This window comes from Falco biarmicus, chromosome 2, assembly GCF_023638135.1.
Source record: "Falco biarmicus isolate bFalBia1 chromosome 2, bFalBia1.pri, whole genome shotgun sequence".
NCBI lineage: Eukaryota > Metazoa > Chordata > Aves > Falconiformes > Falconidae > Falco > Falco biarmicus.
Window position 1 is genome coordinate 101287360 of NC_079289.1, and position 26925 is coordinate 101314284.

At 40.6% G+C, this 26925-nt stretch overlaps 1 protein-coding gene across 4 annotated transcripts in view; it reads left to right on the forward strand.

Moving 5' to 3' along the window:
* The window catches only part of GRIK1 (glutamate ionotropic receptor kainate type subunit 1), a 174450-nt gene that overhangs the window by 88472 nt on the left and 59053 nt on the right, over nt 1–26925 (forward strand). For all 4 annotated transcript variants that reach the window (XM_056329065.1, XM_056329063.1, XM_056329064.1 and 1 more), the window contains exons 2-6: nt 4413–4580; nt 6985–7242; nt 14769–14950; nt 24293–24346; nt 26016–26189. In XM_056329065.1, coding sequence (XP_056185040.1) covers nt 4413–4580; nt 6985–7242; nt 14769–14950; nt 24293–24346; nt 26016–26189 — 836 coding nt within the window. The remainder of the gene's footprint in view (nt 1–4412; nt 4581–6984; nt 7243–14768; nt 14951–24292; nt 24347–26015; nt 26190–26925) is intronic.

Genomic DNA, 26925 nt, shown 5'->3' on the forward strand with positions numbered 1-26925 from the left:
GCTTTTGCTCTCTGCCTTGTCTTGAAGCAAAATGTTGAGACCCATTGAGAGGTATGGAAATTGATTCAGCCATGACCTTTTCTAAAACTCTCTCAGTCCGTGATGACCCCTTTAAATGGAAACATTTTGCTCACTCAGAAGGACTGGAGCTGCTTTTTAAGGTGTGCCTACTGAGGTGCGCTTTTATATTTTTGACATTTTACTTGCTGTAGATTTTTTTTTATCTTCAGAGGATGAATGGGGCTGATGCTTTGTCATACTTGTCAGTTTGGCTCCCATCCCTTGCTCCTGGCTGAAGAGCAGTCACTCAGGTCGCTCACCCCTCATTTCTCTCAGAGCCACCTTAGCTTAGTCATTTTCCTCTTACTTTGCACAGCTAAATTCAAAGCAGGGGCAGATAGTGCTTTTTTGCTTCATCCTCATAGACATCACTTTATGAAGTAAATGCTGAAAGTGAAAGATTTCCTCACGCACGTGCACTGAAGCAGGATTACTGGTTAAGTGAACATGAATGCTGGGTTCTACTGATGTCCTCCATGTGGCTGGTGAAGAGTTACTCCCTGCATGCAATAGGATCAGGTGGCCCATATCTGGCATTGCTCCTCTTCTGTGCCTGGGCAGACATCGTCTGGGAGAGGCTGACATCCTTGTGAAGCAGAACAACCCCTGTAGCTCTGGCACTCACCTGGTTTTAGGTGGTCAGCTCTCTGCTGACTCAGGTGGCCAATCCCACCCATCATGGGGACAGACTTAGTGCCTGGGCAGAAGAAATGTCAGGTCTGATGCTGACCAGGACTGAGCAGCGTTTGGTCAGCCAAAGCTGCTGCAATGGACTCACTATCTGGCTGAGTAACTGGGAAGAAGGTGAAAGGGAGGACCCTAAAATTTAAGCTTTGTGTGTGCTACCAGCAGCCTACCTTGAAGGACAGTGCTTGCTTTTGGGCTTAGCAATAATAGTCTCATTTCTGGAGCATCATTTATATCTTGAGTTACCATTGATTTTTTTCCTTCCCTGGTAGAAACCTGTGGTTAATTTGTTTTTAAAATGTTGTTCAGTAATTACTTTATTTAAATGAATCATCTGACAAACTGGGTCTTCATTAAACTTGTCACTTACTCTGCTATTTCTCTTTTAACCTGGACCTTACAATAAATTCTAAGCTTGACTGTCAGTCATCGGCAGAACATGGAAGAAGATAAACTATTTACTAAACTGCTAGGTTTCATTAAGGATACATGGATGAAAACACTACAGCATGGAACAGCCAGATTTTATCGCTGGCTTGTTCGTGATGCAAATTTATAAACTGGTTCAACTCTTTTTTTACACACATAGGTCCCAACAGATTTGATTTTTCTGTTGTCATTCAAGTAAACATATAGTGACTTGGAAGGATGACTTTTGAGGTCTCAGAACTTCCCTATCCTAGCAGAGAGGGGGAGCATCAGCTTTCAGAGACTCTAAATGGCACCCTGTTCAGCATCTCCTATTCAACTGAACAAAATTTCCTGCCTACAATTATGAACCTCTGGATTATCTGTCCCATTCTTATGGGACCCTTGTCCAGGGTATCTCAGCAGCAAATAAAACCATGTAACAAAGCTCTCTGCAAGCGCTGTACTGCTATGTTGACGAGTGCAAAAGGAACCCAGAAAATATTTTGGAGGGGTACCAACATGCTGATTACACAGCTGACTTTTTCTGAAAGACCTATATGAATACATTTGAAGTATATATGTTAGTACATATGCAGTTTTGATTAGTTTGCTTAGGAAATGCATCCATGCAAAACTCTCACTCTTTCCCTCACTCCTCCTTTCCTTCCACTCTTTCCCTCTGCCCTGTGAGCTTTTGCTCTTTTTTAAAGGAGACCAAGCACAAATTCTGCAAAATTCTGCTAATCAAGTATAAATACATCAATTAAGATTAATGTCTATTTAATAGGCAACGGATTAGAGGTCTGAAAAAAGTTCTAGTCCTAGAAGGAGAAAGTGCTTTTGTACATTAAGATATGAAGGTTACCTCAAAGGTGTTGTTTGAATTAAAAAAAAAAAAAAAAAAGGTAGAAAGTAATACAGGCACAGAACAATAAAGATTTCCAAGATGGAAAGATTTTTTGCCAAGATCAAATGGTAAAAGACTCATCCTGTTGGAAGTGGGGAGGGATGGTGGTCACCTGGTCATCAAATAGCTCTCTCAGGCTATCCATTCTACTCAGTGACATCTGCCTTGCCTTATGAAACAGTGTTCTGATAATTCTAGTAGGGGTCCAAGCAGAATACAACGGTTGTGTCTTGCTGGTCCAAAACCAAACTGGCATTATAGATAACTGAAAATACTTGTCTTCCTGAGGTGAAAGGAGGGAGAGCAATTTTTTTTTTTTTTTAACCAGGAAACTAATAAAATTGTTGGTATTGTCATTAGGATGAGGAATTATAGGATCTGAAAGAACAGACTTTAGGGTTTTTTTCCTTCTGGTGATCCTATAGTCTGCAAATCTGGTCCTTCTGGCTCTTCACATTCCACTTGAGGTTTTACATTTGGTTCCAAAGCAAACTTAAACTTTTTCCAGCTGTTTCTGTGTGTCGTGGTCTCCTGTAATCACTTGTGTGTTTTGTGATGAAAAGAAAGAAAAATAAGAAAGTCCTGAAGATTCTAATGTATGCATATAGTAAATGAGAAATACATATAGTGAACAAGAGAATTGTTTAAGTTGGCAAATTGCTGAAGTCACGTTAAGGTATTGTTATATATGGTTGTGAGAGATAATATAATGCTGCATATTCAAGAGTAGCTAGAGATTACATTGCCAACTTGGGTTTGATAGCCTCCAGTGTTTTCATTGCCAAGTTAAAATTTGAAACGGGGTTTAATTCCACTGTGTTCCCATTTCCTGATTGTCAGCTAATGACTGCACTATTCCTATACTGGTGACATCAAAATTGCAAGAGATTGCAGCACATTAGCTGAATACATTCTGATGCTCAGAAAATATAAAGCGATATCTTGGGCTCAAATTTGACATGGGGAAATGTGAAAATATGTAACTGAGAGATTCAGAGTATTCTCTAGTGACTTGTACTAAATGAGTAAATTATACTTGCAAAATCAAGTACTGAAGCTGGAGATTGCTGTTTAAAGGAGCTATTTTTTTTCAAATTAGCTGTGTTTGTTATGCATTCATCAAATCCCAGGGCTCCTAGACAGTCTGAATGTGTTGTTGGCATAATAAAGTCTCTAGAGGCTAGAGGGAGTAGACATCCTAGTATAAGTGGGACAGCCTGTTGACTAGAAACACAGCCACCCTCCCCATCTCAGAATATCTGTGCCAAAGAATTTCATTATCCTTCCAAAATTCAGATCGGTTATTTACAGGTCTTCATTTGGAAAACTTGCTTCCAGGTTAAAGAAAAGCTCAGACTCACCTCAGTTGTCTTAAAAAAGAGCAAGTAGTACATAAAATTTCACTTTAAAAGGTAGAAAATGCATTCTCACAAATTGAACAGTACTCAAGGAGCAGCTGCCCAGCTGGAATTGCACTGAATGGGTTGTGACACCTCTTGGTTCAAATAGTTCAAAACAGATGCTGGAAGAAGAGTCTGGAGGAATGGCAGGAAGTTGAGAGCGACTCTGCTAGATCCAGCACTTGTTCTTGCAAGGAGACTTTCAAACCAGTGTCGTGATGGCACTAGTAGACACTACACCACTGGAGAAATCACTCAACACTTTGGCACAGAGGTGAAATCTTTTGTGGGAGCAGTGGGTGGCTCAGCTATGTTCTATATCAACAAGTTTAGTTCATTTAGCAGCAAGCCTTGAAAAGGTAAAAATATTCACCTGTCCCTTAGAAAACTGAGAAATGACCAACAATATTGCCTAAGGTTTATAAAAATCCAAAGTCCTACTAAGACACAGACCTCAAGTGGAAACTTTCAGTCCGTTTCTACTCAAGCTCCTAAGTCACTTCTGAATGTGGATCTTGTACTGCCAAGATTTACAGTAACGCTTCAGAAAGCATCTCCAACACATCCAATTTTCATCTCCAAACATAGATTAGATTGGACCAGGAGGAACAAGACCTAGGAATATTACTACTTTAATTAGTTAGGAACCTGATAGAAGTTTTCACAAGCATTTAAAAATTTTATTTTGAAAAGACTGAATAATAAACGTGCATCGTCTTTCACAGATGTTTGTCTAAGCAGCATTCATAATATTGAGTTAACCTACAGTGACATTGTAGATAAAAACTAATGATCCAATATGCTTTTTCTGTAGTGCTTTTAACAGCGATTTTAACTGTTTTCCTTTATGAACACTCAGATTATTATTGCTCATAATTTATTTTTCTCTTTTTATGTACATTGATGAAGAGGTGAATAATGCTTCTCATTTATCTCTGTTTCAACAGGAGGGATATTCGAAACTGTGGAAAATGAACCTGTTAATATTGAAGAATTGGCTTTCAAGTTTGCAGTCACCAACATTAATAGAAACAGAACACTGATGCCTAATACCACATTAACCTATGACATCCAGAGAATTAACCTTTTTGATAGTTTTGAAGCCTCAAGAAGAGGTAATTATCTCAATTACTGTGTTGGTAACGTACATGTTCTATACTACCTTTCCCCAGCCTGGTCTCCTTTTTTGCTCCGATTGTAACGTGTATATAAACAGCAACACAAAATTCATGTTTCAAAGTACTTTGAACTGAGAATTAAGCTGGGCTTGGACTTGTCATCTAGTTGCTGATAAAACACCTACATCCTGTCTGCATGCTAAGAGCCTCAGATGGAAGGTGGCAAGTCCAACCCATTTTTCTTTCCAAAAAATAGATTTGCCACCTGGAATTCCGCAGAAAATGATCACAGACTAACAGGGAACACAGTGGGATGTCACAGCCCATAATTAGCACACACACACTGATATCCTTTATCCATAACAGTTTATTTATACCGTACTTTAAAGAACAGAAGCCAGTAGTCTCCCTGTCTTGAAACATCAATGCTTTAGTGGCTTAGAGACAGAATCAACTTTCTCTGTTATAACCAACTGTAAGAATTGGAGTGGGCAAGTTTGGAATTTTTTTGCCTATTCTTTTATTTTTCTCAGAGGGAAAATTATGGTCCAATTTACTTGCACCTAATTTACTTGCAGCCCAAAACAAAAAAGGGAGGTGGAGAAGTCAGATTTCTTTAAACACCGTGTATTCCCTCACCTCTAGGAGGCAGCCTTGAAGTTTGATAAAAATTATATACAGCAGTCTAGTTGCTGGAATTACATGGTGTGCACACAATCTCAAACAAGTCTCGAGAAAGACCCAGTAAGTCGCTTTGCAGTTCACTATAACATCTGCCACTGTAAATGGTACAAGATATGCCTGCTATAAGGCAAAAGATGTGTCTGCTGTAAGGCAACTGAAGGCTAGAAAATAAACATACTTCACATCACGAATCATGCTAGAATGCTGGTGAGCCCTCGCCTTTCAAACATCTAAGTTACTAGATTATCCTTGTGGTACATTAGTTTCTTATTAAAGACTGGGGAAAAAAAGAATGCTTTCAAAGAACATAAAATATAGCTTTAAATTGTTTGTTGCATTCTCAAGTATCAGATATATGCTGGATCTATACGCTATCAAAAAAATCAAGTAAGGTGGATATAAAATCCATATAATCCACACTGAGACTAGGTTTTAGATTTCCTGTAGATTGGGAATGTCTTCTGTGACTACTGTGAAAGTACCTTCTCCATTTAATCTCTAGCAAGGAGTTCATTATAAATATTTTTGTAAATCTACATGCAAGGAATCCATGCAGACAGTAGTAATTTCTTCTCATCATGAATTATTGATATTATTGATGCCATTTGCACATTAAAATCTGTGATCCTTTTGGAAGGCTTCTGAATTAAACCTTGAAAGCCTGTGCATTTTATGCTGTCTATATAATACTCATTTGTAGACTGAAAACAGAAAATAATTGATTTTCTGTTATATTCTATTACTATCAGAGAGGTAAATATTAATTTAAAAAATCTCAGGTCATTGTGGGCGTTTCTGTACTTAGTATTTCAACCAATCGCAGTCGTTTCTAAGTTTCCCACAAAGAACTACCTTACAAAGAGTACAGCATTGCAACTCCGTGCAGGGCTTGGTTCTTATTGATAAAGCTTATTAGAAATATTTGCAGTAGATTTTACTAATGGTCAAAAACAGTTAGTATTACTTCATCTTCTGTCTGTTAGCCTGAAAAGATACAGGAGGGGGAAAAAAAAATAAATTAAAAGACCTACAGAAGGGATTCTTTTGGCTGAAATATAGGCAGGAGGAGAAAGAAACCTTTGCTGGTACTAGCATTTGACTGATTTGGAAAGGCACTAAAATGTCAGTGTGTGTTGGTTCTTTATTTCCCTGTGTCATTACTGAGAGCTTTAGGCTTTACTGCCTGTTTTGTAAACACAGATTATGGAGCACCATGAATCACAGTGCCCTTTACTGTTTATATTCCTTCTGTAGCCTGAAATTAAAGCAACTCACATTGGTAGAAGCTTACCAGTCATGGAGGAAATCCGTATCGTGTCTGTTGTGACTTCATGAACATATTTCCTGACATGGTGCCATGAAACTTAATTCATGTGACATCCCTTTGGCCAGCCCATAGCCAGAAAGTTCCTGGTTTCTCCAGGATAATGCCATTTTGAGAAAGGCGATTTAGGAATCAATGTGACATGAAGGTACTGAGCAGAGAAGTTGCTTCAATTTTTATTTGTAGCAAGCAGGTTCTAGGATAGAATGCTAATCAGCAAAGCCATTTTCGGGAACCATTTGCCAATGTCTCAGTGGGTTTGGGAGCAACATGGTTACCCATTCCCACTTGCAATGGGGGTGGATGGAGCACAGGTAATCTCAGTAAATATCATACAAGTTACTTGCTTTTGCCAGCTAACAGCATCTTCCTCTCCCTTCCTCTCCCCCTTAGCATGCGACCAGCTCGCGCTTGGTGTCGCTGCTCTGTTTGGACCTTCCCACAGCTCCTCTGTCAGCGCAGTGCAGTCCATCTGCAATGCACTTGAAGTACCACATATTCAGACCCGGTGGAAGCACCCTACGGTGGATAACAAAGATGCTTTTTATATCAACCTCTATCCAGACTATGCAGCCATCAGCAGAGCAGTTTTGGATCTTGTACTATACTACAACTGGAAAATAGTAACAGTAGTATATGAAGACAGCACAGGTAAGTAGTATGGGTGCACTGCAGGTCACGTACTTCTATTAATGTGCATGTATGAATAAATTCTGTGAGAGAGATGGCCTGTGACAGTTCAGCCATTTTCCCCAGAATATAGAAGAAAAAAATCTTGTAAGGTGCAGCTATTCTTCTGCTCCTGAGGCTTTTGGAAAGCTGTTCACTTCATCAGACCTTAAGAAGTCACTAGAAGGTAGCTCCTGGATTCTGAATACTCAAATCATGTTTTGCTTCAGCATGGCTTCAAACCAATAAATATTCTAGTGTGAGGATGATTAAGGGATTTTCCCTCTCAATGAGGGGTTGATCTTATAAGGGACGTATCTAAAACCCCAGTGTTCAAGCAGCAGCATTTTTAACATAGACGCTACCTTGTTCCTTGAAACTGTCTCAGAAACAGTCAAGCAACTTGTCAGCTGGGTGCCAAAGACTAAATCTGAAAGTTGCAATTCACCTAAATGTTTCCAGCCTGGGACTCTTCACTTAGAGAAGATCATTCATTGTTTCTGACAAGAACCTCCCCTGGGGCACACAGCAGTCATAGCGGTCCGGCGACATCTCACAGACAACCGCTATCTGTAACACATCCCTTTTTATTCACGGAACAACAACCAACAAAGTTAATTATTAACTCGTTTCTTGGAACAAGTGATTTAAAGGCTTATGAGAGACTAAGCCTTTTCTTTTTTAATCCACAGAGACCGTGGAAGAGTGTTGATGTTATAAGGAAGTCCAAGCCACTGTTGCATGTCTTCACCTATCTAGGCATTACACATCTACCCCTGTTGTCATAGATTGTACCAACAGCCAAAAATTTTTCAGGCAGCATCATTTCCCTCACTGGAGTGGGAAGATACTGTTTCTGAGAAATGCATTTGCTGCTCTGGCCATTGAGAGAGCTGTGTACCTAAACTGCTCTCAGAAGGAGCCCAGTCTGTCAGGATTACACGTCAAAAATTATTCCAAGCATGACTGCAGAGAATATAATCTCTCCTACAGCGTAGACTTAGTCATGGATTAAGGATCCATAATCTGGCTTCACAAGAAAAGGCTTGAATGTAAACAAACCATTAAAAACAACACAGAACACGCTAAGCAAGACCTTCCAATGGTCTTTTTTTTGCAGGGCACAAAGTTACAGGTAAGGGCACATTCTAAGCAGCAGAAAATATTATCTTGGAGACATATCTGCAGAGATGAAGAAAATAAAGCCAACTAAATAAGATTTACGCTAACAGTTATTCCACTGTAAACTCTCATCATCATCCTTTAACACTATCTTTCTATGGTAAAGATGTAGCTGAACTGTACTGAAAAACAGCATTTCTGGAAAAACCTGTTGTACATTAGTGGTCATTGGTGGAAATTAAGCACTTCACTGTCAGACCCACTCTGAGACTTGCATTCCCCTTTCTCTTCCCATTTCCCACAGAAGTCTAACAGCTTCTAGAGCCCTACAGATGTGCAAGTAATATTATAATTTATTCTTTGATAATGGCATAAAACAAACCTGGGTAAGGCATGAGCTCAGCATCTGCCTAAGCCTTTAAAGGGAGTATAAAAAAAATAATCATGCCTTTTAAAATCATATTGTAAAAACACGTCTGAAAGACAGAATCTGCTTAAAAAAAAAAAAAAAAGAAAAAGCCAAACCTCAATTTTAAGGCTAAAAATGTTGAACTTCTTTCTGCACTGTCAACAGCACAAAAGAAACACGTTTCCTCCCTGATCCAAGAGGCAGGTCTCAGTGCCAATGTTCTGCTCACATTGGACTCAGAAAGGACACCAAAGGGATGAGGTAGAAGAGAAAGAACAACTTAGTCTGGGCTTACTGCAGCTGTCTTCCTTCATTTCCATTACGATGGTCTAGCCCAGCAGGATTTTTGCTGGACTCCTTGCACTGTACACCAAAATACACTCAAAATAGAGGTCTTTTTCAGCCTACCCTATTATCAAATTATCATTCTAAAGCAGTAAGTGCTGTGTACAAGTTCAGTTACAAAAATGACTGATATTAAAGGACTTAATTTGCAAATATATTTACAAAGTAAATTAATCATCAATCATCTTATTAACTTGGAGTCAGAAAAGTAAACAGATCAACTTTGATCTATATAAATAGCCTTTGGATTTTGGATCAGAGTGATGCCATTTAGTTCAAGCTCTTTTTCATCTCTTAGGTTTGACAGTTACACAGCAAGAAGGAAAACTATACCAACCATTTTTTTTTTCTTGTATGTGAAGAGCAGCTTCATTCCTAAACAAACAATGAACTCGTAGCTGTAACAGTGACTTTCCAATGATCCATACCCAAATTATTCAGGGTGAGATTAGTCCTGCTCCAGGTTGAGTCTATTTTGTAGTTTTAATTGTGGAAAATCCTCCTTTCATGCTTCACACTACACCACTGCTCCAAGCCCGTGTGCCATCATGGCCAGCTCCAGCACAGAGACCACATACTGTGCCAGTCTGCCAAGCTGCATTTGCCCACCTCCTGTAGTTACGGTTTGCACTGCTGCATGGACACAGCCATCAGCGGAAACACAGTTACAAGTCTAGACTGAGCAACATTAAAAAACCCCATTCATCTGGGGGTGCTCATATTTCCAAATGATCCAAATCACTTGCACATACCCTCCTTATCTCAAACACTATTTACCATGCTGCCAGTTTTTGTCATCCAAATGTTTTTCAGCCATAACTTTTTTCCAGTCAATGATTTTGGAGTGCATGCAGAGACAAGAGCACTACAGACATCTGAACGGCTTAGCACCGGCCTTCCCAGACCTCTGCTGTTTAATAAGGCTTTCTCACTGACATCTGGTTTTTGAGATCTGGCAAATGATTATTTTATAGTCCCACATTTTTCATGAGCAGGTTGTATGATATATGAAGATGGACACCTCCCAGGGACAAGTGCTTCACATGTGGGAAGCTGCCTGTGTTAACAGAACTTGTAACACCAAAGGCATTGTGTGATGCAGAGCTGTCTTCCCTTGATACCATAGCATCTCTCAAGTATAATCCCAAGTTTTCATTTTTCAGCATTTTACCACCATATGAGGTTTACTCATAGCTGGTCCAATGCTTACTGGGATAAGTCATTCTATGTTATCTCACATACCCCTCCTGATATTGATGAAACATTAGCACTTTCTTCCAATCTTCTAGAACTCATTCAGGGTTCCAATATTTATCACATTAGTTGTTGAATGTTAGTAACCTGCTGAGTGGACTCTGTAGAACTGTCAATGTTACACAAATTTTATATAAGCAGGTCTAGAAAACCTGCAACCAATAGTGTTGAAAATTACATTTGGAATAAGAAGCGCTTACTCATCCTGCTTCTTATCAAGTAGCATGTTAAATGGTACCACATGCACCATGTTAACCAACTTTACCATCTCCTCCAAAGGGACCTTCAGTACCTTGTATTTTGTTCCTGAAATACATTTGTAAAATTTCTTCATGTTTCCTGAGCTGATCAGAATTTTTCCCTCTTGTCTTTAGACTTCAGTATAAATAAGAATGATAAAGCACACTGCAGCCAGTTTTCATTTCTTGTTGCTGTCCTTAATCTGCCATCAAAAGATGGACTTTCAGCCAAAGTCATCTTTCTTGATAGTAAATTAATGGCTTCTGGCTATAGAGTAAATATGTATTTAAACATCTCATCCCACTTATTAAAGCCTATAGCTTTCCAGTGCTAGGGAAAAAAAAAAAAAAAAAAAAAAAAAAAAAAAAGACTCCTAAGCAAATGTGTTTATTTTTCAGGTAGAGACCGTGCTCCTTTTTTCCTTTAAGTGTAATCCATGTTATGTTCGGAGTCCCCAGGCCATAATCAGTCTTCATTCTGATTATTAATTCCTCTTTATTTTTCATCAAGGTGTTAAGAAAGAGTTTGTTTATATCAAGTGCAATGCCTTTGTCTAAGGTAAAAACTTGTCTCCTGAAGTTTAAAGACAATCTAACAAAGCCTTGCGAGAGACTGCATGATACATTGAAGATGCATTTCCCAAACTTAGGTACCATAAATTATGGTTTATCTTTCCACATGCTAGAACTGTGCAGACATACTGTTCTCTGGGTTTAGTGGTTTGTAATAGATCCCTTCTGATATCCCACTTCTGCAGTTTGTTATTTGGCACATTGATCTGTAACAGACACATGACTTTGTCTCAGTTATCAACAGCTCAAGCAAAGGGAGTGACACTGCCTTCAGAGCATGTTTGAGACTGCTTTTGATTTATCTTCCCTGAATTCAATAACTTTAACCTACCAGGTGCTGAGAAGGGTAACTACATCAAATTTCTCATTCTCTGCAAGAATCCTTGACTTTCCCGACTTGTTAGCCTGCTCTCCCAGCATTTGTTTAAGGCTCAGGGGAACCAGATCTTTTCATCCTATCAGTTCAATTAGTTTGCACAGGGCAGAATTTGAGTTCTTACCAAAGTTGCTTTCTTTAAACTTGTGGTTACAAGAGACATCTAAATTTGCTAAACCTAACCCAGCTTTCTAAAAAAAAAAAAAGGAGTGCTTTCTCACAAAGCAGTAAAAGCTTTCCTCAGGTTTGAGTCTGGCCGAATTACATATACATTTTATTAATTAAAAAAAAAAAGGGGTGTAATTGGGGGGGTGAACACTTTCTTCCAACACACACTGCCACCCTTACTGCCAATGTGTATGATTATTTGCCTGTTGGAACATTGTGCTTGTTAGTCATCATTGAACTCCTAAATTTGTCACATAGAAGTTGCAGTAGTTTGAGACATTGCAAAATGATATGAAATATTCAAAGACTTTCACTTATTTTAACATTTTACTCAAGTGTCAGAGGATACTATTTGTCTTTTTTAAACCACTATCTGAAGTTGGAAATCCAACCCCAAAGCTTACTGCATCCATCAAGGTTAGAGACCACAAGATAGTTCCTTAACCATACAGAAAATGCCCAACCCCGTTTCTGAAGGAAAAAGGGAAAGTCTTTACAAGTCTGGGTAAAAGGCAGCAGAATGGCAGACAGTAGGCCAAGAAAGTTGGTGAAACAAGCCTGCTTTCCATCCTTGTAGATTTTGTTTCAAATCCCTAACTTGAGCCTTTCCTTTCAATAGTACTGGCCAAGACTGTCTCCAGGCCCCTCACAGTTCACGCTCAGCCACCACACTTCCACCTGGCCGGACTCTACAACACCTTCCCTACCCAAGCTGCTGCTCCAGTGCAGTCCTGCATTGCTGTTCAGGCCACATCGCTCACTTTGCAGAGAGGGGGCTGATGCCCAGGATATGTCACTTCTGAGCCATTCCCAGCTTGGCTACTACGTCCTTCTCAACTTCACGGGCAGTCCGTGGTGCCTCCTGCCTGTTGGAGGCTGAGCTCCAGATGGTCTCACCAAGCCAGAGAAGGGTGACTGCCCTAAGCACTGCATTTGCCCAGGCCTTCCCATCCCCCCAGGAGTCAAACTAACCATTTCACAAATCCAGACAGGGTGGTATCATGCCCAGGGGTCTGGATTTGTTGAGCAGGAGGAAGAGGAAGGAGAGCACTGATGGTTATTCCCCTGTGCTACTAATTATGCTGGCAGTCAGCTGATTCAGGCTTTTGTCTGGGCCTCCAGAAAAATAACTGCAGTCCTTTTCACTGCTTCTTTGGCTTCTTCAGTGCACTATAGCTGGGCTTTACCTTCACTTCATGTAGCAGTAGGAGGAGATGGGAAGTGCAAGGTCCAAGTCTCATGCGACTGATATAGTTTATGGCACACAGCGTTTTCCTTCCCCCAGAAAGGAGATGGAGGTGGGTAGGCAAATCCTTTTCTTCTGCTCTTCACTACACTTGTGCTTAAGTACTATTTGTTGCTGGAAAGGGAAACAACAGTACTCACTCTGAGGCTGTTGATAAGATGCAAGATTCCCTGCATGCTGGGCTCTTCCTCTCAAATCTCAGTTTTCCCTCTTAGAGTTGCCATTCATTATAGTGGCCAAGACACTGCAGTCAAGGGCTGAACACTTGAGTGCACGGTACAACCAAGCTATGGCTTTACAGCCAGATTACATAAACTCCCCTACTTGTTAGTCAATGTTGGAAGCATGTGCCCTGTTCTCATAATAATGAGCTCAGATCGTTTCATATTTACACAAGCTGGCTTGCAGCCAGGCTCCGATCTCACAGCGCGTGCAGCAATTTACATTTGAATACTCATAATGCTTAATATTCTATATTGGTTGTTGATACTTGAAAACCTGCAAAGAACAGACCAGGCAACTACAGGCAGAGGGAAAGATTAGTTTTTTCAAAACACATTGCCCGTACTTGAGTGAAAGCTGGCAGTCCTCGACATAGCAATCACTCGCTAACCTCAGAAGAAATACGGATGCTTCATCTTGCCTTACACATACCATTGGACCATTCAATCAAGAACATTCACGCAGAAGACAAAACCACACTTGCTCCCAGGAGGAGTTTCATATTAATAGTTTGTTTGATTTTTGTTCAAGAAGTGCTTCTTGCCTGCATTCTCTCTCTTTATGCATATTGTTAAGGCAGCCTTTTACTTTGACTCAGCAGGAGATCACGAGCTTTTGTGGGTAAATTACATTCATGGATAATGAGAAAGAGACTGTAATCACACACCTCAAAGAACTCTTAACTATCATACTTGGGTTTTGGAGGCAGTACAAATTACATAGGAGTGCTGAATTAGCTGGTGGAATTGCACTGTGTTTAAATACTTGGAGAAATCTTCAACTGGTTGAGCTCCACTGACTTCAAATAAACCATGTAAATCTGTACCAGCCAAAGACACGGTCTGAGAGATCATGTTCTTTTGTTTACATATGTAGAGCTAGATCTCAAAATATTTCAGTTCTTTATAAGATCTCAGACTTGCTGAGTGACTTTATGCAAGTCACTGTGCCTTCATGCTTTTTGTCTCTAAGTCGATGATAAGAAAAATGTAAGGCTTCTCCTCTGGGGTATTGCAATGTGTGCTGAAATGAGGGCAAAGAGAGACATATGGCTGCTTTTTTAGAATAATTACTGGTAGGTGCCACTCAGGGTAGCCACTGGCTTCTAAGTGAGCCCCAATGGAGTCGCTGGCCGTTGAAGATTTTTCTCCCTCTACCACCTGTCATCTGCTCATGCTTAACATTAGGCAGGAAAGTTAGTAAGGGGGTTTCTTCAAATCTATGTTCTTGTGGTTTAATACCAAAATAATAATTAGTTGCCAAGGAAGAAGCATTCTTTCCCTTTAGCAGTAAACCATAGCAATATAGCATCAATACAAACATATCTTAGAGTCAACCAATTAAAGTGCTTCAGAAAATTAGGTGTTAAAGCCAAGTATAACCACGAAAAGGAAAAGCTATAACAATATTAGTTAGGAGGCTGCCAAATACAAAGGTAACAACTACCTTTTAGGTATATGAAATATTTTGGGACTGATAAGAGACCCTGTTCAAGTGACAATAAATACTCATTGCACAGAATGGTTAATTGCATAATTGCATATAATTTTTCAGGTCTAATTCGCCTGCAGGAGCTCATCAAAGCCCCTTCTAGATACAACATTAAAATCAAAATCCGCCAGCTGCCCTCTGGAAATAAAGATGCCAGGCCTTTACTCAAGGAGATGAAGAAGGGCAAGGAGTTCTACGTGATATTTGATTGCTCACATGAAACGGCAGCAGAAATCCTAAAGCAGGTAAGGGGGTGGAAAATCATGACATGCATTTTGTACCCTGAAAGTTGTCAGCCTTTCTGGTTTTCATTTTCTGGGAAACACTGAAACCGAATGCTTTTGCCAGTTGGGCCATAGGCTTGTGAATACCAGGGACAGAAGCTGTTACAGAATGTGCAGCAGCTTCATAGCCTGAGCACTCCGTACGACTTCAGGGCTTCACAAAGCAGAGCCATAAGGACCAGCAGCAGTACTGATGTCTGAAGAGAAGCCCATAGATATCCCACAAAAGGAAATATGTATTTCTTTTTAATACTTCAAGTTCTGTTTGACATGGAAGTTTGTTGCATTTATTTTAGCTTCTCCTAGTTTAATCAACAGTTTTTATGTCTTTCCCATAAAAAATGAAAGAGCCCATTTTGGAGCGCTTAGGGAGCTGCTGACCTTAAACTATTGCCTCCACAAAGGCTGCACATCAGGTCAGTGTTGGCTACAGTAACAACAGGGCATTAATCCACTGCAGACAAGAGTATAACTCTGCATTCACATCCCTATAACAAAGCAAGTTTGGGTCTGCTGGCACTGCCTCATTACACTTTAAACTCTGGAACAGCAAGAAGATGGAATGGAGACAGTATCAGAAGAAAAATGTATACTTTACAAGAGGAAGAGAGGCTATTGTTGCAAGGTTTGATATAGCCCTGACCTAAGCCTGAGAGTTGGACAGCCACACAAGGCAAGGGCAAACACCACAAAGCCTGATGTTAATGGGCTAGGACATTTTCAGGGGCACAGAGAGAGTGGTGTAAATTGGAATTTACTGTTGTCACTTGCTATGTATTTCAAGACAATCAAAGTCAAAAGCAGCAGCTCCTGCAGTTCATTGACCTATAGACAATAATACCAAGCAAGTAATACATTGTTAATGTCATTTCCCTTCTTGCTGTAATTGTAGGTATGAGGGGTTGTTGTTTTTACTGTCAGTCGGTCTGATGGGAAACCCATCTGATCCCAGAAGACCATCAGAGAGGTTCCACTAATCTAAATGCACAGATATGGGCTGTCCCATAAAGGTTAAAACCTATGCTTCTATCCCAGTATGTTTTGCTGGAATATTTAAGTTATGCAGAATAACATTCTGTATCAAAATAAGTAAAACAACTTACTGGATGCATTAGGCTGCGGAGCCTGGAACCACCCTCTCCAGACTGGAGAATCTTGGTCCTGTGAATACAGTTTTGCAGGATGGTGTCCTAAATCAGATGCACTACAGCTGAGAGCAGCACACAAGTTCCCATGAGCTGGTAGGGTTAGATTTACTGCTGTCAGGAAAGTTGGCATATACTAGATTTTAGGCTTTTTCTCAGTGCAAGTTAGATATTTATGCTACAGCAGAGTGAGATGCAGGCATGATGCTGGGAATGCAAGCAAAGAGTGAGGGGAGGGTGCACAGTCACGCGGCTGCTCTTCCGCATGATGGAGCGCGCTGTAGCAAGTGGCAGTAATTGGGCAGGGGGCTGGGCAGGAGGGCTGCTGTCCTCTCACTGTGCTGCCTGTAGGACTGTCCAAGAGCATTAAACCATGACAGCAGGAACAAGCTGCTCCAAAACGAGGTTTGTGGGGGAAGAGTTAAAATGACAACAAAAATTTTCAGGGATCTGCAAAAACAAAGTACAGATGTCTGGCACACTGCAGGAGGCACAAAGCTTCAAATATACAAGACTGAGTATGAAAAAAAAAAACAAACACCAAAACCAAAACAAACCTTAGTGTCAAAAGCAGAAGAGGAGAAAGTGCTAAAAAATGCACTAAGACAGGGCAAAGTGGCAGAACAGTTTGTGTGGGAAATGGATCAGGGAGACAACCGACAAGCTGCAGATACTGATAATGCCCTCTGATGCCTTAAGAACTCAGAGCAACATGGTGAATGGCAGTGTGGGAGAAAACAGGAAAATTAAGAGAGGTACACCTGTGGGTCAGAGCTGCAGGAAAAGAAGCAACATAAATATAGGCTAGAAAGAAAGGAAAAATGCCTTTTATATAAGATAGCTCTGTGGCTGAACCTAGATGCTGGCAGCAGTAACTCAGGTGCTGAAGTTCCTCTCTGTCAAAGGCAGCTGTGAAATGTGGAGGTGTGGAGGGCTCTGAATTCACGTGGACTCATCTGATTGTAGGTTAGCTACATGAAGTACCACAGTTCACATTCTCATGACTGTATACACGTAATTTTACACTGAATGAAAACAAGACATTAAAGAGACTGCTATAGAAATTATTTTAAGAGAACTGCAATATTAGTAGAAAATGTTTTTGACTTTGTAAATGATCCAATAGATATTACAGGAACAATATATCATATCATTGTTAATTTATATAAGATTTATAACAGGAGTAGGAATCAGGGCTAACAGTCACCTAAACCTGTCCCCAAAGCAATAATTTCTTGTCTGCCTACTGTATTTACAATAACATAGTAGATGCTTAGTAGCCTATGCAGAAGATAAAGAAAGTGGGGACTTGTAGTGGGTTGGGGTTGCAGCAGGTATTTTAACAGATTAAAAATGCAACGGGGTCACACAGGAACATACCTACCATCGCTTATGCTCAGTTCCTGTGTCCTGTTCACCCCCCAGACCTGGACAGGTTTGCCCAAAAGTTTTGCACAAGGGTCTGCATTTTCCCCCTCCAAGCCCAAGAGGGCCTCTGCACCAGAATCTGCTCCATCGCCTTTGGGCGATCCCCCAGCGCAGGTGGGCAGCATCCCTCACCTCCTCCAAGCCTTGCCTATGCTGGGAAAGAGGCAAAAGGCCACCTCTCACCTGCTCTGGGTGCATTTCCCTGCTGGGAGGCAGCCAGGCATACTGCCAGTAGCATTTGTGCTGCCAGCCTGCCTCTGAGCTGAAGGCACAGGCAGGGCAGAAAAGTTGATGCCCTTCTTCCAGCAGTGCCCACGCCACTGGGGCTGGCAGCAGCAGCAAGGGCTCTGCAAGCAGGGGCTGCTCGCACCAGCCCTAAGGGGGCACTGCCTGTTGCACAGCTTGTTACCCAGGAAGGGAAGGCAAGGGATGCCCAAAAGCTCTCTCTGGGAAGCAAAAGGATTAGCACATCCAGAATTATGTCCTGAAAGAGTCAGTATATAGAGCTGTGTTTGGGAATGCAGACCTACCTGACCTAGCCTCCTTACCGGGCTGTGGGATGAGGGGAGGTGACCTCCTCACTTGCCTCCTGCAGCCTTTTCTTTACAAAACAGCACAAAAGACAGATTTCTTCTCTTAAGCAAGACTATCTTCTGCTTATTTATAGCTTTAACTAAAATACCATTAGGCCACACTTGTTTCTTGTGCAGAAGAAGAACAGGTGAATCAATAACCTAATTAAACAAAATACAAAGCCCACACACAGCTGAATAACCTATCCCCTAAACTCACGCATTTCCCTTCTCTCTGACATGCTGCAGAGAGCCAAGGCTTTCACAGTCCTGACCAGCTTAATGAGGTCTGGCCCTCTCCTCTGGCCCTCTCCCAGATCTGGAAGGAGCAAGAAGAAATTGTGATTATTAATTGCTGCCTTTCTCAATAGTCACTGTGAATTTTCTCTCCATATTCCCACATGAGGGTCGGTAACCTCATGCAACTGGTGCACAGTGGCTGAGGGAGTTTTCCAGCTCTGTTGCCTGTAACCAGGTAGCTACCCAAACTAGCAGTTCTGCTGCCCAAAGTGACCTGCTCCACAGGGAGCAAGATATTCTGAAATTACTTAAATTGGGAGGTTATGCCATCAGGGTTTCCAAACCAGACGTACCACACCAGCAGAGCTGATGGAAAATGTTGCAGCTGGTCTGTCACTCCCACAGTCTCCTTGAAAGTCTTGGCTGCTGGAGCTGTAAAGCTCGTGAAGACTGAACAAATCATCTGACAAGGAGTGAGATCTAGCAGAGAATTAGATGCCAAAACCAGGAGCTAAATGCAGCTGTGGCTTTTTAAGGCAAAATTGTGATCTCCAAAGTCTGCTCAGGATCTGTTGAAGCTCCTTAGGAACCTCCCTGTTTAACTTCAGCATTGCCTGTCCTGCTGTGCTCCAAGGGTGTCTAGCACCTCTGTCCTTCCTAAGCCTAGAACCAGTTATCCCTTAAAGAGCGTGAGATAGTAAGGCACCCTTCAAACTTGTCTAAGACTAGCAGGACTGAACCCTTTATACAAGGAAGCTGGAAGCACGTTCTTAAGGAAAAATCTGGTGTTTACAACATTTACCTGAAATATTTTGTGGACAGACATTTGGTGCTCTGTCTAGACTAGGTAAGAAATCCCACAAGTCAGTTAAATCTAGCTATTGCAAATTGCAATGTTTTATGTATGAATCTTCCAATATATCCTGCACATACTGTATTTCTTCTGATATTGTCTTTTTGTATGAGGAACTTAGTTCAAGAGGTTAAGTTGTTACGGTTAACCTTCAATTTATTTTGTTTAATACACCAATAGTTGACATAGCTTTTACTGCTAGGCAAACTTGTCTCATAAATTATGTTGCTACTAGCCTTAAATTATCTCCTCCTTCCTCCACACCTCTAAAATAAATTTTATGAAAATTACTGTATATATAATCAGATTGAGGACACTCACAGAGCATTTTATAAAGACTTCCATGGTCACTTTTACTACGTGACAGACATATAATTAATAATAAAATGAGATGTGAGATGGTGTCCACGCTGGAGTTTCAAAGGTAATGCTGCAGCCCTAGCTCCCTGGGATCTCTTCAGGAAGGAGAAGGATCCAGCCACAGCTGGCTGGGACCCTGGGCCAACACATTTGTCCTGTCCTATTGTTATGGCCCTTGCTTCCAGCTGGACACCAATACTATACTAGTGAAGTATTTACGGAATATATCTTGTTTCTCGACGTGGCTCGTGTCCATGTTGGAGGAACTCTATCTGTTCCAGCTGGACCACTGCTGTGACCGAGTGGGATGCAGATTTCCAGTAAGTGAAGTCATGTCCAAGTAAAGCTGTCCTCACAGGGTGCCCGGAAGCATTGCAAGCACGGTATAAGCCTTTTATCTTGAACACTTGAGAGGCAAGGAGGCGGAGGGGCTTTTGTTCTTTATGGTGTATCTTGCTGATCTTAGAAAACAGTAGTGGTACTAATCCATTGAATAATGAAATGCATTCATTTAATGGTCATGGAATTAATTAGTAGCATGAGTGAGGAAAATGCAAAGTGAAAGCAAGCAAAGTGTTTGATGCAGTTCCCACTAATACGCTTCACCATCATTCCGGTTTCAGCCCACCTTGAAGGAAGACTGACACTAGTGAGTCTGACACTAAGTGAGGTGGTGATTTTTTTGATGGGCAAATGCAGGTTGGAGCTGGGATATGATGCAAGCCAGGAACAGAGCACCCAAAGAGATTTATAGACATCAGAGAGAATTTTTTTATCCAGCTTCTGTCGGCTTGCCATATACGACCACTGATACTTTTTCAGATTCACATTGCAGTTCATGACCCTCAGCTAAAAATGCAAAGCTACAAAAGACAAGGCCAAACCTTCCTATCTGAAATGGGTAGTTAGAGATGGAAGTCTCTTTCTTATTTGCCAAGATAATCCATAATCCTACCACATCTGAGTTTGGCTGAAGAACAGATTTTATGCATGGTAAAATGAGTAGGAGATCTACAAGGAGAAAGGAGAATATTTTAGCCTGGTTTCACTAATTTAAATTCATCTAAGTTCCACACTACTAAAAGCTGTTATTATTTAGCTAGAAATTTTATATCAGATGCATAATTATTTTAACAATTACATGCAAAGTTATTTAAATAGGAATGTGTAATGAAATCTCATTCCAGTTTCTTATGGGCAGCTATATGTAAATAAACCAGTCTTGCCTTCCCTTCTCTGTTCTGGGCTGCTGTGCTTATTTTCATCATTGGGGAGGACACTTGCTCTTTGGGAAGAGCCTTTGCAGCAGCTTTGCAAGGTACTTCAGAGGTGTCCCAGCCTGAAAGGAGTCTTTGCTCCTAACAGGCTTTTATTATTTTCTCACTCCTGGTAGTTTCTAAAAGCTGCTTTTCCTGTATCTGCTGCACTGCAAACACACAGCAGAAGATGACTCCTCACAACTCTCCTGTTTACACTAATAGGACACCCAAGTCATTGAGGCTTGGGAGCCATTAGCCCTTTGGGGTCTCTAACATGATACTCAGCATTCCTTTTGATTTAACTTGTCTTTATCTCCTGGTTTCCTAATACCATCCTTCAGAATGGTGATTTGTTACTGTCCTTAAATCGTCATTCACTGGGAATTTTATTTAGCTACCATGTTACCCTAAAACACAAATAAGTTATTGTTGCAAAGTCTTTACAATCCATGAATGAAAAGTACCCTATTTAGGTCAATCTACAGATCTAACCCACATGTCACAGTGATGTATAAGTGCTATATAACTGTTAACCAATTAGCATCCTTAATGACTGTTAGATGGGAGGACAACCAGTTAAGGCTGTTCTTGTAACCAATGCTAAGTGAGAGGGTAGATCCCAGCCTGGGACAGATCCAACACCAACTCTTATTCCTTAACCAAACAAGGACACTATTAATGTGTGCATGCACTTACAAGCTCCCTTCTAGCTGTCTGTATCTTCGTATCTTAATGAGTCATTGTTAATATAGAAAATACAAAAATGACACATTGATTAAGCTTTCCTGGACTGCTGCAATATTTTATTTGGAAGAATTTCAGCAAACATCTCTCATGGAGCCCTTGGGTGCAGGGTCCTTGGCAAATCCATGGCACCCTTCCAGCAATTGCCATTGTGAAACTGTGTCTTGGTTATGGCAGCTAACATTGCTGGCTGAACCTCACTTTTTACATGCAATTGCCTTTGATTTTCAGGGGGTTTGGTTCTGGGTTTTTTTCCAAAGACAATCCTGTAGCATGGCTTTTGAAATCATTATTATTCACAGGTATGTCCGTGTCCTTCCAGCTCTGTTTATAGCACATTACTTAGGAATCAATATTCTCATAAAAAGTTTTAATACAAAATGTGTTCAGGAGGCAAACACTCTTCTCAGGATACTACCCTTGGATTTGCGAGGAAAGTAATAACTGGGCTACTTTGGATTAACTAGCAGGTTACCCAGTAACAGTGTAGCTGCAGCAGCACGAGCTAGGTAATGCTTCCCAAAGATCCAGGCTAGACACTTTATAATCATTCTAGTTAATGTATCTGTCTAGTTAATGTGAAATTGTATTTTAAGGCATTATATGGCTTAGCACTGTCCTGGTTCCCCATTGTCTTAGTATTTCTGTGCAGGCAGATTGGAGTTTATATTTTCTGATAACAGAAGTGCAGTCAGTTGATGTCAGCTCTTCTATCTCATGCTAGAATTAAAACTATGATGAATCACTAATTTAAATCTTGGTATCTGCACTATTTACACTTACCAGTATAAACCTGCTTTCATGCTAATGTAACACCATGGACTAACTGCAAAATTCCTGTAGAGGACCAAATAAATTCAGGCATACAGAGGATTACTGGGAAACCACATTTATTTAACCTAGCTGCTGGTCTGCACCCAGTATGAAGCCATTGAGTTACTTCAGTACAGTTTCAGCTCGGAAGAGACCTGCATCATAAAAATCCTGACTGGCACCTCCTTCCCATAGCAGGGACCGCAGACACAGAAACCCAGTGGCTCCAGGGAGCAGAACTGAGTCCAGCCCAGTCAGCTGGGAAACACAGTATGCAAAAGCTTCCACTGATGCTACCATATATCACTCTCTGTTTGTAAATAGGGAAGGAACATCAGTCTCCAGGATTGCTAGATTGCTCATTTCTACAGGTAATAATATAATGTAAGAAATGGAATAGAAGAGGATTAATACAATAGGAAATACAAAAGGCGATTTTGACATGTAAATTCAGTGGAGCATTTCAATAAATTACCTGCCTTCTGGCTTAATTTTTAGTGGCTGGAAATAGATGGGTTGTTTGTGATTAACACTGAGCTGCGTTTAGTATCTGCTACAGCTTAGAAAGATCAGATTCTTTCCTTTTTTAGGTGAGGCGTTGCCATACACAATCACACAACTGATTTTCAGAAGCTTTTGCCATGAAAGGGAGTTTTGGCAAACGAATCACACTGTTTCACCCTGTTTTTCAAACAGCTCTTCAGGCTCTGCTAAAAGAGTTCTAAAATGCCATTAAAAGCAGATGCTTACGTGACTGTGGTCCAGACTAAATAACATTTAACCTTTGTCTGTGTTACTGTCATGATAAAAAATTCTTCAGTAGTTTCCTAGCTCATAATTACTCCTCCCACGATCCCAGACAGGGCAAAAAGCCTGCATCGTGAAAATAGCGAACATGGACACAGCGACAAGAATAGGTGATACTGGGATGAAACTGTAGAACAGGGGTCCTCAAACTATGGCCCGCAGGCTGGATACGGCCCCCGCAGGGTCCTCAGTCCGGCCCCCCCGGTATTTACAGACCCCCCTGTCCCCCCCACCGGGGGCTGGGGGGGGAAACCAAGCAGCCGCAGATGACGGCCTGCCACTGCATCCGCGCGCCGGCCCCCTGGTTAAAAAGTTTGAGGAGCCCTGTGTAGAGCATCCTGCTATACACCATCAGGGGTGTTTTATGCAAGCATTTCCAATGATTTTTGGAGTGGTGCTGATGGAAAAAACACATCCCTCTAGAAGTTTCCTGCAATGTGAGGGCTGGAAAAAAAAATTTCATCCTTTTCCACCCAAGGTGGCCAGTCAGTATGCATTTAAATGCCATCCTTACCTTGCAGACCTTCAAAAGGTCTAACTCTAGAAAATTAATCCAGACCAGAAATCCTTTTGTACTAGTTGTTTTGACAACCTCCTGCAGACCTGCATTCCCCAGGTGGGGAAAAAAGGCATTTATACAAGCTTTTTGTTTTTCTTGTTTACTTCAGTAAGCACTCACAGAGTGTCTTGTTCTCACTTGGCAATGCAGAATAAAAACACCTGCATCTTAGCACTTTTCCCTACAAATTCTGTTGTCTGCTAGTAAATTCCTTTTTAACACTTCTAAACCACAGACTAAAGAATTTCACTTTTTAAAAAATCAGCTTCTCATTATCACTAGTAATTTTTCTTCTCCCAGAGGTTTTGCAATCTTTAATCTCTTTGCTGAGCAGAGATGATAAACATAATTTAAATACAACAGAGTATCTTTTACTCCTAAGAAAAATGTGGGTTTTATTGTAATTGAGTTTTCATGACCTGTAATGTGTTGTTCCAGATTAACCCGTACTTTTCAAAAGACAGTGGAGTACACTGAAAGCATCCAAAGTAAAGTATATTCACCTTCCAATCTCTTTCAACAGATTCTTTCCATGGGAATGATGACCGAATACTACCACTACTTTTTTACAACACTGGTAAGGAACAGTAAAGATTTGGGAGTGAATTTTGTCTGTTGCAGAAAAGACAATTAAAATTCCTGCTTTTTCTGGGACATCTTTGTTGCCATTATTCAAGGAAACCTCTCGAGAATGAGTGCTGACACTCCTTAGTAATATCAGGACTCACAATTTTGTGAGAAAGCTGTTTTGCAGTATCTGTGGGACTAGCTAAAACTTCAATACAATGAAAATTAATTTCAGTAGTGTGTTTAAGGAGGAGCTGTCGGTACCGGTGGATCAGAGTGAAAAAAATGGCTTTACAATGGAGCATGAGGTCAAACACCATAGGTGGTGCAATTTGTCACTAAATGCTTCGTTTACTTATAAAATCACTTGGTGGTTATATATAAAAAACCAAACCAAACAAAACAACCCTACGTTTTCTTTTATGGAACAAATCTATAAATACTTATTTCACTACATACTTCCTATATTTTAACTTATATCCTATATATAACTATAACTCAATCCATGTTCAAGGTATATTTGCGTTGTAGACTAGAAAGACACAAAAGAACCAATATTGCTAGAACAGTCCTAGAGGACTGGATTATACCATTGTGCATCAGTTTATTCTTAATTTTCTTTCCATATAAAATTTTATGTGGAAATGAAAAATTGTTTTTAATCCAATAGTCAATTCATTAGTGAGAAAAGACTCTTCTAGCTACTCTCTAGAAGCAGTAGCTTGAAATAGTTCTCTTTGAGGCCATTCTAACAACAAGAAAAATGTGAAAATTTAGGATCCACTGTGGAACTTAGAGTTTTATGCAATAAACAATCTAACATAAAACGGTAACCACCAACAACAATATGCATGAGCTAGTATAGAGCACATATTAGAACAAGCAATAAGCAGTGCTGGTGTGTCTCAACATGCTATTGTAAATCTTTACATTTTGATGGTTACTGTGGTAGTAAACCACGACCAACACGTTTGTCATTTTACTTGCCTGCTGGGATCAGCAAAAAGTTGTTTTGGAAAACAGCCTTCAGGCTTTGAGAAGCAGTTATCATGTTTCTCCTGCCTGATAAATACAGCTGTGGAGTGTGGCACACAATGATATAATTTAGAATACCCGTTATTTTCCTGCCCTGTAAACAGTGAGCACTGAAGCGCATGGACTTACTGTGCACTGGCCTGACATGTCCATTAGCCGTACTGCCAGCAAGTCACCTGAAGGAGGCAAGGCAGGAGAAAAATGGGATTCATAAGTAGTAAAAGTGTATCGCTTTCGACATCTCTTGGAATTTTCCTTCCCCGAGTTGAGAAATAAGCTTGACATTGGCCAGCTAATTCCTCACGTTGGTTTGTTAGAGCTGTAACACTGTAAGAGGACTGCTATAAACTACAATTAGATACTGCTGTGCAGGTTGGTTGCAAAATAGTGTTGTTGCAGGGAACTGATTTTAATGTTCCAAAAAGCAGATATGCAGTTTGTCATGAATTTCACTCGGCTCTGGTTTATTCAGATTTATAACTGAAGCAGTCATGACTGGGCTTTTAGGGCAAGCAGAGCGTTCTCAGGAAAAAAAACAAACCCCAACACTCGAGCTTTGAATTGAAAATCAAATACAATGTCAGCCTAATTTTGCTTTAAAAATGCTACATCTGGTTTTGTTTGTTTTCTTAATGGTGATTTAGGATCTATTTGCATTAGACCTGGAACCATACAGATACAGCGGAGTAAATATGACAGGGTTTCGCCTGCTCAACATTGAGAACCCGCAAGTTTCATCGGTCATTGAGAAGTGGTCAATGGAGCGTCTGCAGGCACCACCAAAACCAGAGACTGGCCTCCTCGATGGCATGATGACAGTAAGTGCACAACCACGATGATGCTGGGGTTTCCACAGCACGCTTTGCAGTGCTTTTCTAGCAGATGCGAACTGATCCCTTTGCCGCTTTACTTTACAGTGCAAATGCTGAGGCAGCATCCCCAAAGCAGACTTTTACCCGCTTCTACACAGAAAGGCATTTGCCCCTGTTGTACTCATCTGTGTGACAAACCACTTCCAGGCAGCTCTAGAGATGGGTGACAATTCTTTGTCACAGTGCCATCCGGCTAACATCATTCATCTTATTGTTGTCAAATGTATATACTGCTGCCTCATTTCTTTAATAATGTCCTGCATGGAGTGAAGAACATCATAGGAAATAAAAACTTTCAGAGCAGGTATATGATTTATAAGCTGCAAGGAAAGATATTGTACATGTGGACAGGTAATAGTATTTTTAAATTGGAAAAGTGCCCTTTCTTTTCATTTCCAGCATCTACAGCAGCTCTGGCTTATAAAATACAATTTAAAGATAAATGAAAGGTATCATCAAGCCAGGAAATTAGGATTTCCTCCCTACCACTCCCCCAAGAAGTAAAGAAAAGAATAGGAACAATTACGTGGATAGTGTGACTCCATTCAGTTTTGCAGGGTGAAGAGTTGCCATCTTTTTGCAATATAAGATAATGTATCTTATGTACTGAATGGAGTTTGAAGTGATATGAAATAGGCTTTATTGCAGATTATTGCAGGGGAAATCTTGAAACATCTAACAT